General features: G+C 48.4%; 2 protein-coding genes across 2 annotated transcripts in view; both read right to left on the reverse strand.

Annotated features, from left to right (window-relative positions):
* UBAP1L (ubiquitin associated protein 1 like) overlaps positions 1-9036 on the reverse strand; it is a 10225-nt gene extending 1189 nt beyond the window's left edge. Inside the window, exons 1-4 of the mRNA XM_009280495.2 lie at positions 8893-9036; positions 6149-6901; positions 4451-4672; positions 85-186 (exon numbers count right to left, since the gene is read on the reverse strand). Of these exons, the coding sequence (XP_009278770.1) occupies positions 85-186; positions 4451-4672; positions 6149-6901; positions 8893-9024 (1209 nt within the window). The 5' untranslated portion in view covers positions 9025-9036. The remainder of the gene's footprint in view (positions 1-84; positions 187-4450; positions 4673-6148; positions 6902-8892) is intronic.
* A 3597-nt stretch (positions 9037-12633) lies between these two features.
* On the reverse strand, positions 12634-16550 carry PDCD7 (programmed cell death 7; the record flags this gene model as incomplete). Its single annotated transcript, XM_009280496.1, has 5 exons — positions 12634-13524; positions 13924-14011; positions 14629-14865; positions 15201-15339; positions 16368-16550. Coding segments are annotated over 5 exons (765 nt in total), but the record flags the coding sequence as incomplete, so codon positions are not given.

Raw genomic sequence — 16550 nt, forward strand, 5'->3', positions numbered from 1 at the left:
GGGGGAGGGGAGCGTGCAGCCCACTGGAAAAGCAAGCCCGGAGGAGGCAGCACAAAGGGCTGGGCCGTGCCGCCCCGCTCTGACCTTTTTCTCTGAGTACTGGAACATTTCCATGGCCTCTTCCACCTGCCCTTCCTCATAGCCCTGCTTCAGCAGCCGGTCACAGGCACCCAGGTAGCTCAGGAACTGCAGAAGAAGACAACCAGGGTTAATCCAACCTCGCAGACATGGGGTGTAAGCGCATTCAGGAGCCCGCTTTGCCACCTTCCAGGGACGTGCTCGTGGGGAGGACCTGGGGCACAACTGTCCTTCTGGCTCCCATCTGATGCTCAGCCAGGGCAGCCTGTCCATCAGCAGGACTCCACCGTGAGAAGACAATGTCTTAGTCCCCCCCACCCTCCCAGGGTGGGAACGGGAACAAGGCGGAAGGAGGACGAGGAGCAAACCAAACATTTGAATCATCTGAGATACAAAGTGATGACTTCCAGGCTGGGGGTGAAGCAGAGCCTATCCTGGTGAGATGTCTACCCTCGGCTGACCCGGCATCCCTTTGATGCGCCAGAGTTCGGGCGCCCATGGGTTCACTCCAGGGTCCAAGCACAAAACCCACCCCAGGGGAGACCCGTGTGCTGTCATTACTGAAAGTAAACAGTTATTTTTGGCTTTTCTCGCTGTTCTTGGAGTGCTGACAGCACTATTCCCACCGGTATCTTTTAAATACCACGAGAATCATTCACTGTCCAAAAACATATGGGACAGACAATAATAAATGAGCTATACAATAGCATGGGGAATAAGAACATCCCACGGGTCTCCCCGAAGCCATGCTGTCTTCATCCAAGGAGAAGCTGATTCATATCTCCCCAGATCCACCAGCGCACAGACCTCCACCCTCCCCAGCACCGCTGTAGCCAAGGAGAAGGATTCAGTAAAAGACCATAAAACATATGAAAAAGCAAAAAAAGTCCCTCAAACGTTGAGTTGATCTAGTTTGGCTCAAGAGCAGAGTAAGAATTTTAAGAAATATCAGCCTTAAGGAGCAGCTTATTAACTCAAAGATTAGATAGTCATTGGTCATTGGCATTCATAACCTGTTTTTATTTTCCTCGCTACCTTACCAACTAAACACCCCAGATCATTGCTGTATTTTCTTGCCCTGTCGCAGCAGGGACAACTGTTCGTCATGCTCATGGCCAGTCCTGGCAGCCTGGCGTGCTGTTCAAGCCCAGCATGATATTGGTGCTGTTGTCAACTCAATGATTTTTATCACTAAAAAAGCCTGTTTGTGTGTGTATATATATATATATATATATATATATATATATATATATATATATATCCGGAAGACTAAACATATCCGGAAGACTAAACAAAAACAGGTTTTTAAATACTATGACCTGCTAACCCCCTGGGTCCAGTACCAGCCCCACCGCTCACTGGGAAGGAGGAGGAGGTGCCACTGCCCTCCTGAAGCTCCTTTCCCCCTTGTAGCTCTCAAGGAGGCTCCTTATCACACTTAAGACGTGAAGTTCCTCCAGTGCAGGCACCCCTGGAGAGCTTGGCTTTATCCGCTACACGGCCAACCCAATAACCTCATCACAAACTGCTTGTGTGGGAAGAGACCTCCAGGCTCTGGTAGATCAGTAATGTGCTGATTTATCTCTTCCCTCATTTGCTGCGACTTGATGTTATGGGCAGCAATGTAGCTTTTCACATCAAAGACAAGCACATGCAGTGACATAAAGGAAATCCCTCCTCTGGTGGGTTTTATCTTTCATGTCCCTGTACCACTTCAGCCGATGCCCATCGGTAAGGCCCGTCCCCATGAGGTCCCCGCTTCAGGTGCTCCAAAAACTGCCTGCTTAAGAAGAGCAAAGCCTTACCACCAACCATTTCACTGACCCACCTGGACCATGGACTATAAGCTGCTGGCATGGAAAAAACCACGAGCAAACACCACCAAAGACCCAAATGCTGATTTCATTGTGGAGGAACAGGGTAAACACCTCCCCAGTCTTGCGGCAGGGTTCAAGCCAGGGACACGCAAACCCGGTGGGCACTACCCCTCGGGTGCTAAGCCTCCAGGGACAGAGGCTCTCCCCGGGGGACAGGGAGACCCCAGCCAGCACTGCAGTAGACAGCCCTGCTCAACTCACGGCTGCCAATGCCACCACTGAGAACACAGCTTCTACAAGCATTGGAGAGGCTCGAGGAGCCACTGCCAGTGGGGACAGCTGATGCAAGGCTTGTAGGAAGCGCTGAAGATCTAGATTGTCACTTGGGGTAAGACAGCAAGCTCTTTTGGAGGAGGAAAGGGGCAGGAGCACATTATGGAAGCACAGCTGAGCATATATTTTGCTGTATTATTGACTTCACAAGAGTCCAACAGTCCATAGGAAGAGGTTCCCCATCCGTGCATGGCCAGGAGGTGGCTGACGCAGTGGGCTGTGTCCCATGGTGAACGCCCTGCTCTGAACCCTGTGCTTATGGCTAACTGGGGAGATGGATGCTGACCAGCTGCAGCCATCTGTCATGTCTCAGCTCACATGTACATTGAGAGCTCCATGGATCAACGACGCATTTTTGATTGATCAATGATCACTGATCAAAATGCAATGATGCATTTTTGGTTTAGCCCTTGGCCATGACATCCTAGATGATGAACCTCTGGTGTGTTGGGGCAACTAACCCTGCTTGAGCCTTTTAGAGAGGTTCTTCCACCAAAATTGAGAAGGCATCGCCTCCTTAAGGCAGCAGACTTGCCTTCTCCATCAGGGTGGGCTCTGCCAGTTTGACTTGACACTGCAAAGAAATTGAGCAATTTTTGGCTACCATCTGGTATTACAATCAATCTTCACGGTTGAAGCTGTCATCGTCACACACTGAAACCCCGCGTGACACCAGCAAGCAATGAAGAGCGCCCACAGCTCTTGTTTTTAACTTGAGTTGAAACATATTTTCCAGGAAGGTTTAGCCTTATTTGGTAGTTTTGTACTTGTAAGAGATGCACTAAGGGCTAGGCTTTACATTTTATCTTGGCTGTATTGGGCATAAATGGGAAAGATGGGAACCGCTGGTGAAGAAGGCACAGGATATGCACAGGATATAAGGCAGACCTTGTATTTTGGTGCATTAATCTCTTCTCCAAGGGAATGGGAGTCCTGGTGTTTATGCAGAAGGGAGCAGACTGTACCCATTTCCATCCTTAATAAGATGCACTGCTTCTTCATATTGAAGCCAGCAGTTGCTACAAGACACCCTTGCACGGCTCTGTGCAAAGAACGTGAGCCCATCTCCCTCTGCCTAGATGAAACATTTATGAATTGAAGAAATAAAGCTTCCCTTCCCACCTTGTCTTGCAGCGACGCTCACCTGAAACACTAGCGAGGGTCTGGGGAGGCTGGTCCAGCCAGGGGTGACTCAGGAGGGAGCCAGAAGCTGCAGGATGACTCAGCCACAGACCAGCTTTGTGCACTGACCAGATGGGTAAGAGCTGGCCCACGCAGCACAGGCAGCTCCCTGGGACCATGGGAAGGAGACTGGCACCCGGCAGCGGCTGCTTGGTGCCGTGTCTGCTCACACCTCTGCCCGGGGTCTGCTCCTGCTCTCTGGCATGACAGCCTCATGGACATCCCTCTTGCTAAGCTGCGATCAAGCCCCTTCTCTCTCTGCAAGAGCTACTTGGATAATTTAGCCCTATTAAATCCTCCACTGGGATGGGCAGGTCCAGCCCCAAGCTTGCCAAGCCAGAGGGTCAGAGCCAGCAGCATCCCTCACGGCATGGATGCTCCGAGCCCACCTGGACCATGGGGGGGTTCATCTGGACAAGCAGAGACCTTGGGAAATGGGATGCAGCACAACAGGCTGTGATGTACTCAGATACCAGGGGTAGGAAGAGGTTGTATGTTAATTATTTTAAATAAATTCCAGGTTATTATAGAGGGTTCCTCAGGAAAAGAGCTCTGGGACACAGCCGCAGTGGTTGCATGGAGTCCCTGGTTGCTCCAACGTGGGGAGCTTGTGTTTTGGAGAGAGCCCAGACAAATCTCTGAGGTATTTGTACAGTCCCACTCTGACAGGATGAGCCATGGCAATAATCATACGAATCAAACAGCCGGGAAAAAATGATGTGCAAAAAGTTTCCATATACGGGGGCAAAATTTGTACTTCAAAAGGACACCATGCTCCATACAACAGATTGAAGAGATAACGTTACCCGGCCGTTATTACTTGCTGAAAGGCTGAGAGCGACTCACTGCTATTTTATTACAGCAAAAGTGCAGACGTGATCTCATGGAAAACCCTGTCAACTGAGGTCTGATACCAAAGTGGGAAACCCAAGGCCATCCATCACAAGTCCTCCCCAAGCAAGACAGCCATCCCTTCCTCCATGAAAATCACGTTTTTCTTTACCAAAAGCTTTCCGCGGTGCCGTGCCAGCTCCACCAACCTGACTTAAGCTTTGCCTTCCAGTCTTCTGCAGGGTGAGGATGGCTTTGTGGGTGGGATAGCCCAAGGCTATAACGGGCTCGATGAGGTCTCGCTCCTCTTGGCTCAGCGCCGAAAGCAGGTCAGCCGCTGAATCCGGCTGGGATCTGTGGGAACCAAGAGGTCGCGCAGGCGTGGAGGCAGGCGTGGAGGCAGGGGGAAGGCGGGCGTAGGGGCTGAGGGACTGCAAGAAAAAACAGCAGATGGTCTTCTTGCTCCACCTCAGGAAACAATGTTAAACGACCCAGGCTGAAGCAATGCTTTCTAATGCCGGCAGTTACCTTGCTCTCTCCAGAAGAGGAAAATTCCCATACGTGGAACAAACCCCCTGGGGCTTCAAAGGAGACTGGACTTAATTAAATCCAGGCTCAGCTATAGATAGAGATCAGAGAAAACAGCACTCAGGAGGGTTCACGGGGCAAAGCGAGCAAAAGCAGCTTCCTTTCCCTGGGAATCACGGTCACGTCTCCAGCAATTAATGCCGTCCTCGACCGGCCAAGTGAGAGGCAGCGCTGCCCGCGGGCAGGTGATGCAGCAGCCCGGGCAGGAGGATGCTCCCCTGATGCCTCATTTATGCCCCTATGTATTTAGGTTTCTCTTACAAAGCCATCTTCAGAAATGACCTTGCACATAGAAATGCTCACCTGAGTATGAGGCTTTAGTATTTGGCATGATCCATTTGTAACAGCAGCCGAGCAGGGTGGGCGATGGATTAGTAATTAGTTGCAACAGCTGTTTAGTGTATAAATACACGTGGGCATTTAATCTTTCCTTAATTACCCTATGTCTAATGCAACTACATACAAATAACCTGGCCTTTCACGCGTCCGATGGTTTTAATTGTGGGTTTTCAGTAATTCATCTCCTAAATCTCTCAAGTAGCTGGATGAGATGTGATTTCTTAAAAAACATGCCGCAATTCAGATTTAAGGTGATGAAAAGCAATATTTACTGCATCACTTCACATCACTGTCTCTATCATTAAACGATTTGTATTTCTAGTAGGACTGTGAAATCTAAAGTTTCCTAGACTTTTAAGAAAAGACAGACAGCCTTTGCCACAGAGAAGGTCGCCAATATTGCAAAAGGAGTCAGGTGAAGTGGCCTTTTCCAGTTATAAAACAGGGTGAAGGAGGGCAGCGAGCACGGGGACAAGTAATGAGGGAGACCCAGGGCGGAGGTGATGCAGAAACAGCCCAGTTTTGTCTCTGCTCAAGCCCCAGCTTCTCTTCTGGGGCTGCCAGGAGGAGCAGCTGTGATGGCTGTAAGGGGCATTTCCCCATAAACCCTGTTTATATCTGTTAGAGGGGGAAAATGGAGAGGAAAGAGGGAAAAAAACTTATTTCACTTGTTTTTTTAAGTGTTTCAATTGAAAATCAAATAAGATGCCTTGCTTGTCAGGAAAAACAGAGATGTTTTGGTCAGGGCAGAGCAAGTAACGTCCTCCCAGAAAGCTTGCCTTTAAACCCCAGAAAAAAACCCACCTTCCTTCACTTCTTACGAAAACTCATCAGCAATTTCTCATGGGTTTAGTGTTCCCAAAGCCCCATTTTGGTTCCATTTTGCTGGCCAGACCCCAGCAAACAGAATCGATTCAACGTCTTCCACCCCCCTCCTGTCTCAGCGACAAGCAAAGGGCTACCAGAGAAAAACATCTCACCGGCACTGTGGGCTTATGCCGTTTGATCGGGGGGACCGGCACGGCTGTGGCTGGAGGAGCCGGCACCAAGGTCCCCAGCTGGGACATGTCCGGGGCTGGCCCATACTTGATGCTGCGGCTGGTGCAGGGGCGCTGGGGGAGCGGCTGTGGCACCGGGACCCCTCTGCTCTCCGCGAAGGCTCTGTTCAAAGGGTGCACCAAAGCAGCCAGCTTCCTCCTGGCCGCTTCCAGCTCGTTCTTCATGTTGTTAAATATCAACATGGATCTTCCCTGTTTGCTTGGGTCTGGGCTGGCTGGGTTGTGGCCGCTGTTCTCCGGCGAGGGCTCCAGCAAGCCGGGCGATGTCTTTGGCCGGGTCTGGTAAAAGCCAGGATGCAGAGCCACACTTCTCACAGTGTTTCTCCTCCTGGAAACCTTTTCATCCTTGTCGCTCTCTTCCCAGGAGGTCGAGGAGTACTCGTCGTCCTCCGAGTACTCGTCCTCGTCCGAGTGCCAGGTCTCGCTCTCGGTGTCGGACAAGGCACCTCTGCCCTTGGCGTGCCCGTAGCTGTCATCGGCAGCGCTCAGGCTGATGGAGCGCCGTACCGCCCCGTCCCGCGGTCTCCCCCCATAGCTGTCGGTGGGGTCCACCAGCAGCAGCCAGCACGGCGGAGCCGTGGGGATGACTTCGGAGGTGACGCGATGCCGGGAGGTTTGCTGCTGAGAGGCCACCTCGACCCAGTAAAGCACTTTTCTTTCCAGCGAGAAGTCGTGCTGCGGAAGAGCGAGAAGCAGCTGGTGAGGCACGAGGGCATTAAGGGCTGCATCCTTCCCATATTGGCTCCTATTTCCCTGAGCATCAGGGGTGGCTGCGGGCACTAGGGCTGTAGGATTGGGCAGTAAACCAGGCCACAGGGCATGGAGCAAACCACGCGCTTCACGAGGGCACATTAAGGGCTGCATCCTTCCCATATTGGCTCCTATTTCCCTGAGCATCAGGGCTGGCTGCGGGCACTAGGGCTGTAGGATTGGGCAGTGCCAGCCTCATCCCTATAGGGAATCCCCAAATTTATACTTGAAAAAAATCTGGCTATGAAGTCATTACTATTTTGAGTTGTATATACAATTCTTTTGATAGGTGTCTTATGCTCAGCGGTGGTTTTGTGTCAGTTTGGCTGCTGTGGAAGGGGACAGTACCCGTTAGTGGCACCTGGCGGAGCCGCATCAGGCACAGGGGCTCGGGAGCCACCAAGGGGGGAGATGCTGCCTTGGGCAGAGGCAGGACCAGCCATGGGAGTCTCCGGCGGCGCTGGGGGCTTGGCCTGTCCTAGAACAGAGTTGTCATTTCCACGTAGTCCAGCTTAAAATATAAGCATGTTTGAGACTGAAATCTGAGGGTTTTCCTGGAACAAACAAGCCTTGTCCGTCCCAGAGCTCTCCAAACAAGGTCTCCTCTGGACGGGCAGGCAAGTACATTCACAGCCCAGGAATGCTGTTTTTACTGCTCCCTGCCACTTGTCAGCTGTGGACCCAAACCAGCCTCCCCGAGGAAAACACCACCACGTGCCTCCAGAAGGATCAGCCCGGACCACCAGCGCAATTGCTCGGCCTCGGCGAGGAGCACTGACGCGTCCCTGACCAGGGAGAAACCCGGGGCTGGGGGTTTCCCGGGATAGGACGGGGTGGTGGACCACCTCAGCTGGTCCGTGGGGATGCAGACCATCACCTGCCTTTACACAGGTGGCAAAAAATGTGTGCATTAAAATTTCCTTCGGAGAAATTGCTTAAAATGAACAACACGGTGAATCTTCATGTTAAACACGTCCTGCGGATTTGGGATGTGTCATTTTTGGGGGAGAGATGAGCAAGGCTGAGCTAGCGAAAAGCCAGATGTGGGGTTTACTGCTGGTTCACCCATCACCAGGAGCGAGCAGAGGCTGTTTGGGATCACCCAGATCGCCTTCGCCCCATGAAGTGCACTGACCCCATTTACGGGTGAGACTACTTAAGGCTAAACACACAAAGTATTTCTGAAATCGTCTTCGACTGGACCTGTGCTAACACCACCCGTAAGCCCGGAGAGCCAGCTCCACGCCTTCAGTGCAACGGTAGAGGGAAAGGCTTCCAACCCCCTTCTAGAGCACAGACAGCTCCTTCGGATTGCTGTGACGGGGTTTAAAATTGGTGACAAAGCTGTTATAGCAATAGGTGTAGATTCAAAAGCAGTTTAGGATTGAGCAATGTGGAAGATCACAAAGTGCCACAGGATATTATATATATATAAAAAATATATATAATATATATATTTTATATATATAATTATATACATTACATTATATATATAATATATATTGCCAGCACAGGTAGCGTTGCCTGCTTACATCTCTGTTAGATTTATTAATAAATATTTAATAAATATTACTAATAAATGAGACGGTGATGATTCCAGACTAGAAAACAACCCCAGAGCAGAGCCTGAAGTTTGTCCTCCTATCCCAGAAAGACCCAACCCTCCTGCTTGGATGGGATTAAAAAAACCAGCCCCAAACCTACCCCTTCCTCACTCCCACCCACCACAAATCGTCCTCACCTCCTCCCACTCCTGCAAACCAGCCAGTTAAGAGGAGATCAATTAGGAGAGGTTTCCGTTCCCTTCCCTTCTTTCACAAGAAAAGGCAAACACCGCTGACATCCCTCTGAGCATCCTCCTCTGAGCATCCCCCCCGAAGCGAATCCGGGCACGGACGCAAGCAGAGGCGACTCACCATGGTGCTCATGAGGATGTCAGCGCAGTCGGGGAGGTTGATGGCCGGGGCGGTGATTAAAGTGTTTTCTCCCCCTGAGTCCCCGTCGAGGCTCCTGGCCGTCCGGAAGGGAACTTCATCCAGGTAACTCATTGCTGCTGCCTGATTTCTTGCTGCCGGAGGAAGGGATGAAACAAAACTGTAAAAGGCAGGACTAGCACCTTTAAGTTGGGTGGAAGGAGAGAAAGATGAGCTATTTCAAGTGACGCCAGGAAAAGGAACACAGCCCTTAGAGACTGTGCCAGCCAAGTAAAAACCACTGTGTGCAATGCCCAGATTTGCAAAATCTTAATTACTGATACCAGGAAGATTTGTCTGAACTAACCTTTGCTATTCTGAGCTTGAGCCAGCAGGACCTGACCAAGCTTACAGCTTCATTTGGCAGAGATCCTGAGCGTTTTTCTCCTCCGCTTCCACCTCCATGCATGCCCCGCTGCTTTCCATCCCTCCTCCTGCCTCTCCCTCTCTCTCCGCTGCCCATCGCATACTCCCTTTCCCAAGTCGGGGACAGACTGGGCGCTTTTTCCACTTAGAGAGGCAGAAACCGCAGCTGAGGAGGACACCTCGCAGGTCTGCTCTCTCTGCGTGACCTGAGAGTACCCGTGGTCACGGAGCCCAAGCACGTGGCCACGTGCTGCTAAGCCATCACACGGAGCAGCCTGGGGGAGCTGGGGTGGGGGCACCCCCTCCAGCACTGCAGCAGCTTACCGAGAGCCAAACAGGGAGGCTGGTGCATCAGGCAAGCTTCAGTGTTAGAGGGGCGTTGAACGAGCCATTTTAAGGCCAGATTAGTTTTTAAGAACCATCGAGTCATTTGAAGTGCGGTGACGTTTTTTAGATCAGGAATAGCAGGGGAGAGAAAAATTTCTGATGAACTAGGAATGGCGGCATGGAAAATATTACTGCAATAGCGTAGCCATCAGCTCTGTATAAATGTCTCAATTTAGTAAAAAGCCACTACTTGCTCCATGAAGCCTCGAGTCCTCAGCTTCCCTGCGACATAGCGTGCAAAATAACTTCCTTTACATATTGTCAATTGGCAAGAGCTAATGATCAGTAATCCGACAAGCTCTGGTACCTGCAGCCTGTGCCTGCTCATCCCAAAGCAGCAGCTCTCAGCAGCCGTTCTCAGGACACAAACAGTAAGTACTTGATGTGACATCCCTAAGTGCTTTTACTGATCTTTTTTTTCCTTTAAAAAGAAATGGCTTCCATGACAATGAGGATAAACACTCCACAAAAAGAAAATAAGCAGGCAAATGTATCAAGGAAAGCTGCCTGTTAGTTTAATGCAAAAATAAGGGTCTATAATGGGAAATGGCATTCAAGGTCATTTCTTACGTTAGCAAAAGACTAACAAACTGCCTCTAGAGCACAAAGGAAGAGCGACACGCACACTCACTCTGTTCAACTCAGTTCCTCTTATCAGAATTACAAGAGCTGTCGCTCGCCTGCTTACACCAGGAGCCTTTAATACCTGGGGCTGTAGCGCAGGCAGAGGCCCTAACCAGCTTTGCGGCTCCCACGCATGTACTGCTGCTAACACGCCACACGTGCAACGCGTTGGGAGCCTGCACGGAGCCAGGCCATCTGCTCCCCAGCCTAAGAGGGCTCAGCCTAAGTTACAATCCACGTCAGCACTGATGAAGACAACGCGTGAAAACATCTTTAAGTAAAGCCACCTTCCCCCAGCTTTCTCCAACTCCTCGGCGTGGCCGTGCAGCCCCTGCCTGCAAGAGGGACAGACCCTCCTTGCAGCTTACGCTGTAAATCAGCTCTTCCCAAGCTGTGCGGTACAGAGGTGCAAAGGAAAAGACTGTCTCGTCGTCCGTCACCTAGAACGGCTTTACTTGGTTTTAAATGCCACTTTAAGGGACGGAGATGGGTAGTGAACGTGCCTGAAGCCACGATGAAGAAAATACGGAGAGATTATCGTATCTCACTGTATTTCACTGCATAAATACTGTGCTCTGAGAAAGGCTCCCACGAGTGTTAATTCCCAAAACCGCTATTGAGAAAAAAAGAAGTACATTGGGGTGAGGAGCGATGACAACGAAAACGCTACTAGACAAGACTAAAAGAGGGTCAGTCATAAACACCAACTTACACCAGAAAGCAACTCCCACAAGGGTTCTGACCTCATCTGCTTCACGCCAGCCCTGCCTGCTTTCCCATCAAAGACACAGGCTGGCAAATGAACAAATTCTTATCAGGAAGAGGATGTGCCTTAAAAGCATGAGAAACCTGAACTGCACGGGGACCAGGCGAGGAACAGGATGCAAATGAGTCTCAGAAACTCATAGCCAACCCCTCTTTTCTTCTGGGCTGTAACAGTATTTTAAAACTTAAAAATAGTAGGAAATACTATACTCGGACAAATTTGAATCTTAAATCTGAAAACACAAGGTTTTTTTAAGAATTAATACCCTGTCTCCATGTATTTCATGAGTTAAGATTTTAAACATTCCTCTTCCATCTGTGGCTTCAACATCTTCCTCACTAAAAATATAAAACATTTTAACACAGACGCCATTAGACAAGAACAAATATGTAGAACAAACCACAGAAAGCTTGAGGGATTGAAATATACCTAAACGTACATCATCCGCTGGCATTTTCAAGCCCTATTTTTATAACAGTATTCATGTCCTATTTTTATTGACAATACGAAGTTACCCTTACCGTCAGACAAAATCATGGAGCTCTTCTCGCGGGGAGGGAGAAGAGGGTCGCTCCTACGCTGCCTGCTTATCTACTGCTCAGTTCTTCGAATTCTTGCAGTGTCAGACAAGCATCTGACGTTGACAGTTTTAGGATTACCGTAGCTTAAGCAGTTAGCCTGTCCCATCAGACATGCTGATGCGATAAGGAGCCTAACTATTTAAGCAGAGCACCCTCCGGTCACTAAGCTTCCTGAACCGAAAGCATCGTTTCTGCAACTGCTTTTACGCTAGTTGAACTTTTGCTTTTTCACCAGATAAGACTCCCCAGGATCTGACCCAGCCATAGGTCTCAGAGTAACAAGGTGCTAGAAGTGACAGTAGGGATGGGAGGATGTCCGGACACACCAATCAGAACCCCTACCTCCAGAGGACTTCACGGTAATCTGTATTTTGGGGCGCTATAGGTAGGCAATACACACGTGAGCAAGAACTGCAAACTTCTGCACCCAGATTAATTCTAACTCTATCAAAAATTACTAGTTCGTGTGCTCTTACTAACAGAAATCAATGCAAAGCTTCAGCCAAGAAACTATTAACGCTACATATAAGGCCCAAGTGCTGAATTTAGACAATTACCTGTTGCTTCCTCCATGAATTACACGATGTTGCGACGCGAAGAGGTAAGGAATCGGAGATTAAATCCATTCCCACGCATTAGGGCTAACCAAGAATAACGACTGCAGCTCTGGAAAGATGCCACGACAATCTGCGTAGACCGGCAAAGCCCCAAACCCATATGGCTCATCGCTGTTTCGAGCAAACTCCAGAACATGGAAGGCTTTGAAATCACACGCCTCTGTCGCCTTGCAGGAGGGAGAAGTTCCTTCACACAAACCTTTTGCCAGCAATTCTCTCCACATTGGAGTCGTATTTGATGCCAAGTGCTAAAACAAATCTCTCTCTCGGAGTAAAAACGCTTCAAACAAAAAAATTTCCTTTTTTCTGTATTTATTCTGTACAAAAAAACAACTTACAAAATAGAGCTGTGTTTTTTAATCAAATATTATATACATCATCTGTCCCTATACAAAAATAGCTATATAGGCAAAAAAAATTACAGTAGGTTAGACTTCAGATTTTATTGGGTTTTTTCCAGCAGGCTTATTCATCAAATTTATATATATTCACACGGCTGTCTGACCTATTTGACAACAACTGGGAATTTTTTCCATGTTGTGGTACCAGTTTTAGTCCACAAACGTAAAATGTCAACAGCTGCTTTAATCAACCTTGAAAAACCCTGTCTTGTTTGTACTTCAGAATTTGTTTAAACTTGTAATAGGTTCGTTTCTACACACAAAAATACAGGAACTATTTTGACAGTGATGCTTGACATGCTTCATTTAGGAAGAAAAACATGTTTACTAATGATCTCTCTTTTTTTTTTAAACTTCTTTATTTCTGGAGATTTCATCATCTGGATTTAGGCTTATAAAGATAAAAGCCACTAAAAACAGGATGTTAATACTGGCACAAATACCCTCGTCAGCAATGTTTCTTTATTGAGATTTATTAACAAAAACTCGCAGCGGGACTGTGATTCCGTACCACGAGAGGCCTAGCAGCTCTGGGCTTGCTCAGGTATTTCCCTGCGGAGTCAGATGGCAAAAACAGTTCTTACGCTTTTCTTCAAGACATTCCAGTACCTGGCTACTGAAACAGAGGAGGAGACTTCCTCTTCGGACCCTCTCACAGGTACGCACGCAATTATAATGAAACATTCCTCCAACGTTAGAGTAATTTATTACTAAATTATCTGACAGCAGTGGCCCAAGTGTCATTTGTGGGGAGACTCGGAAGAACCCATCCTGGAGGGACGCAGCTTCCTTCAGGGTGATCAGCTGGCACCAAGTACTGATCCCATTCATGCCTTTAACAGAGAAAGCGTTGTTTGAGAGGAGAGCTGGTGTGAGTTTGGTAGTAAGATTTATTATATACCCACGTAGGTATTTTTCCGTACTGATCAATACACAAAACACTGTAAATTGTACTCTGAAGCTTGTTTTTCAAAACACAAATGTGAAAACTGTATGTACTATTCTATTAAATGGAATGGTTATGCATGGAAGCACACTCTGCCTCACACAGGCATCTGTTGGATACAACTCTATCAAGCGAGAAGCTTGATCCTTAGCTGAAAAAAACCAGGACAACTCACTGCATAACCATATTTGGAAGTTAACGAACCAAAAGGGACCATAACTTTACAATCTCAACAAACGATACTTGTCATCTTTGATAATAAAATAAAGACTTCGTTTGGTTTTACCTGATCTGGATTAGAGCTGCTACAGAATGCTCAGCTTGTAAGTAATATTCTCTGAAGGGCTGCAATAGATGGGCTAGAGGAAATTCATCTGTTAAAACACAAACACAGAAATCGTTCAATAAACCAGAAAGACCTTCGATTCTAGTAAGTCTTAGAAGCCTCAAATTTGCTAACTCATATGCTGCTCCCCAGCTATAACTTGAAATCGCTTCCCTATGTAACATATTAAGGACTATTACATGTTTTGCACATCCCCTCATCCTTACCGTCAAGAGGCAAGTCAAGACTAGCAAAACTTCTCCTGCCTCCATCCTCTCAACAAGGGGAACATATGGACACTGTACCTTTACAGATTACCCGAGTCGCACTTACCAAATCACCAGACTAAAGCATCTCTTGGGTGCTGGAAGTCTTCAGTCTATTCTGTTTATTCTCACTTCAGCTTAATCTACAACCTCTTCTTGCAAAACATTATGAAATCGGCTTGAGATATACTGCAGTCTACGCTGAAGAGCTAAACAGTTCTTCTTACATCGCATGTATTAGCAGCACACTACGTTTATCCCATCTTTTCCTCAGAGCATAAATTACTCCAGTGGATGATTTCTTTCTCAACTATTTTTGTGCCTGCATTTTAAACCCAGTGTCTATGAGATGGGGGTATGGTGTGGAAAAATACTGTTAAGTACGGCATGCAGAATCTACCTGGATCCCCAAACAGCTTGGAATCAATTTCAAGTTTCTGCTGTAGCAGTTTTTCCCTTTCCTTCTTCTGTTTCTTTTCCATTTCTCTCTTCCTTTCCTCCTCCTGTTCTCCCTCCAACATAACTCTTAGTGCTCTCTCCTCAGCTTCATACAGCTCTGTGCGATTTTTGAGCAACGTTTTGAGACTCTCCACCTGATTTTCAAATGCTTCATCTGCTGAGGGGGGTGGACAAACACCTAAACAGAAAGAGAATTAATGGTAAATTTTCAAATTCAGAAGAGGCTCTGTTATCAGACTTGAGAGCAGAGCTGGCAAAATCTCAGAGGAACAGGAGCTCAACCTTGCTAACAACGATCTTAATGGAATAACTCTTCTATCAAGAAAGAGCTTAGAAACGTAGGAACACAACCACCGTATCCAGCATTTTATAGCTATTCTTGCATAACAACGTAACTAAAGTCACTAATAAACAGCTTTTTCAAGCTGCACCTTGCTGATCAGCACAGGGCATGCACACCATCTTATTTCCTGTGTGCGCAATTAAAAGTTTGGTAAAACTCTTGTAATTAACCTTTCCTGCCAGCAGCCTCTTTTCTCAGTTTCCGAAGCTTTTCTAATGCACGCAGGATGTCCACCATCCTCTTTGTGTCTGCTTGTTTCTTCCGTACTTCAGATAAGACACTGTCTGCAGCAGCCTTAAGTTCTCGTTCCTATGAAAGAAAGAAAAAAAACAGGCATGATGTGTGAAATATCCCGCATAGACAAGAATGAAATGGTACTTTCAAAAAGATTAGCGAAGCAGTGGAGATCAGAATAACTTCCTAGTAACACAGTCATAGCAAGTTAAGTCAACCATCCAACCTTGCCTTTTTATGAAAGAGCTAAAACACGATAGACTTCAGGAAACAAGAGAAGAATGTCGAGCAACTCATAAATTTGGGCCAAATGGCTAATGAATTCATAAAGCCTGATAACCTTTAACCACAGAAAGTTAGGAAAAACATTAACAATAAACATAAACCATCCCGATTCTACAGCTCGGCAATTAAAGACCATTAACATGCCATAGTCTGAACACGAAACCTTTCCCAACAGCTGCTCTGTACCATCCCAGCGGCAGACCTAGCACCGGCAGAAGGGTAGCTCTTTAGCCGACAGCCAGCACAAAGGTGCCTACAGCCCTTCCCAGCAAGCCTAATTTGAGGGGTTTTTTTTGCTTTGGAGCCGTTTTACTTCCCGGTGAGACCGAAAAGCTTGCAAACAACAAGTTTTACAAGAACGAAGCCAGCAGGCAAGGCTAATGGTTACTGAAATGTTGCTGACCACCACAGGGTACCTGTGAGCAGCGTGGGGCAAGCTGACAGCTTGGGACCAGAGAGGAAGACCTCCACACGCAACCCAGAGTTCAGAAACCACTTAAACCCCAACTGTCAAGGCCTAGGACATGAGCGTGGCAAAGCTGAGATGCCCACCAAGGCTTTTAAGGAAGAAGCAGGGCTGCAGGCATTGGAAACAGCGTGTCTCCAAGCAAGCGAACCTACGCAGCACCCAGGTGGCACCTACTGAACTGCAGGGGCCAAAGGCAGGTGCCAGGCAGGCACAGCCTGCCATGAGCCCGTTATCAGCAGGTCTGCCCCAGCTCCGCCACGCTGCCCTGCGCCCCAGAGGGACGCGCAGGAGTCCCCGGGAGGCCACACTGCAGCTGGGGGAGGCAGGATCAGGCCGCTCGGGGCCGTACCCGGTTCTTCTCCTCCACCTCCTGGATGCACTTGGCCCTCCACTGGTCAATCTTGGCCTCCCGCTCCTTGGCTGCCTTGGCTTCTTGCTTCCTCCGCTGCAGGCGCAGCCTCCTCTTCCTCGCCCTCTCGGCCTTCCTCCGCAGCGCCTCCCGGTAGCCGGGCTCCCTCAGGGGCCGCACGAC

The sequence above is a fragment of the Aptenodytes forsteri genome, unplaced genomic scaffold, assembly GCF_000699145.1.
Source record: "Aptenodytes forsteri isolate BGI_AS27 unplaced genomic scaffold, ASM69914v1 Scaffold83, whole genome shotgun sequence".
NCBI lineage: Eukaryota > Metazoa > Chordata > Aves > Sphenisciformes > Spheniscidae > Aptenodytes > Aptenodytes forsteri.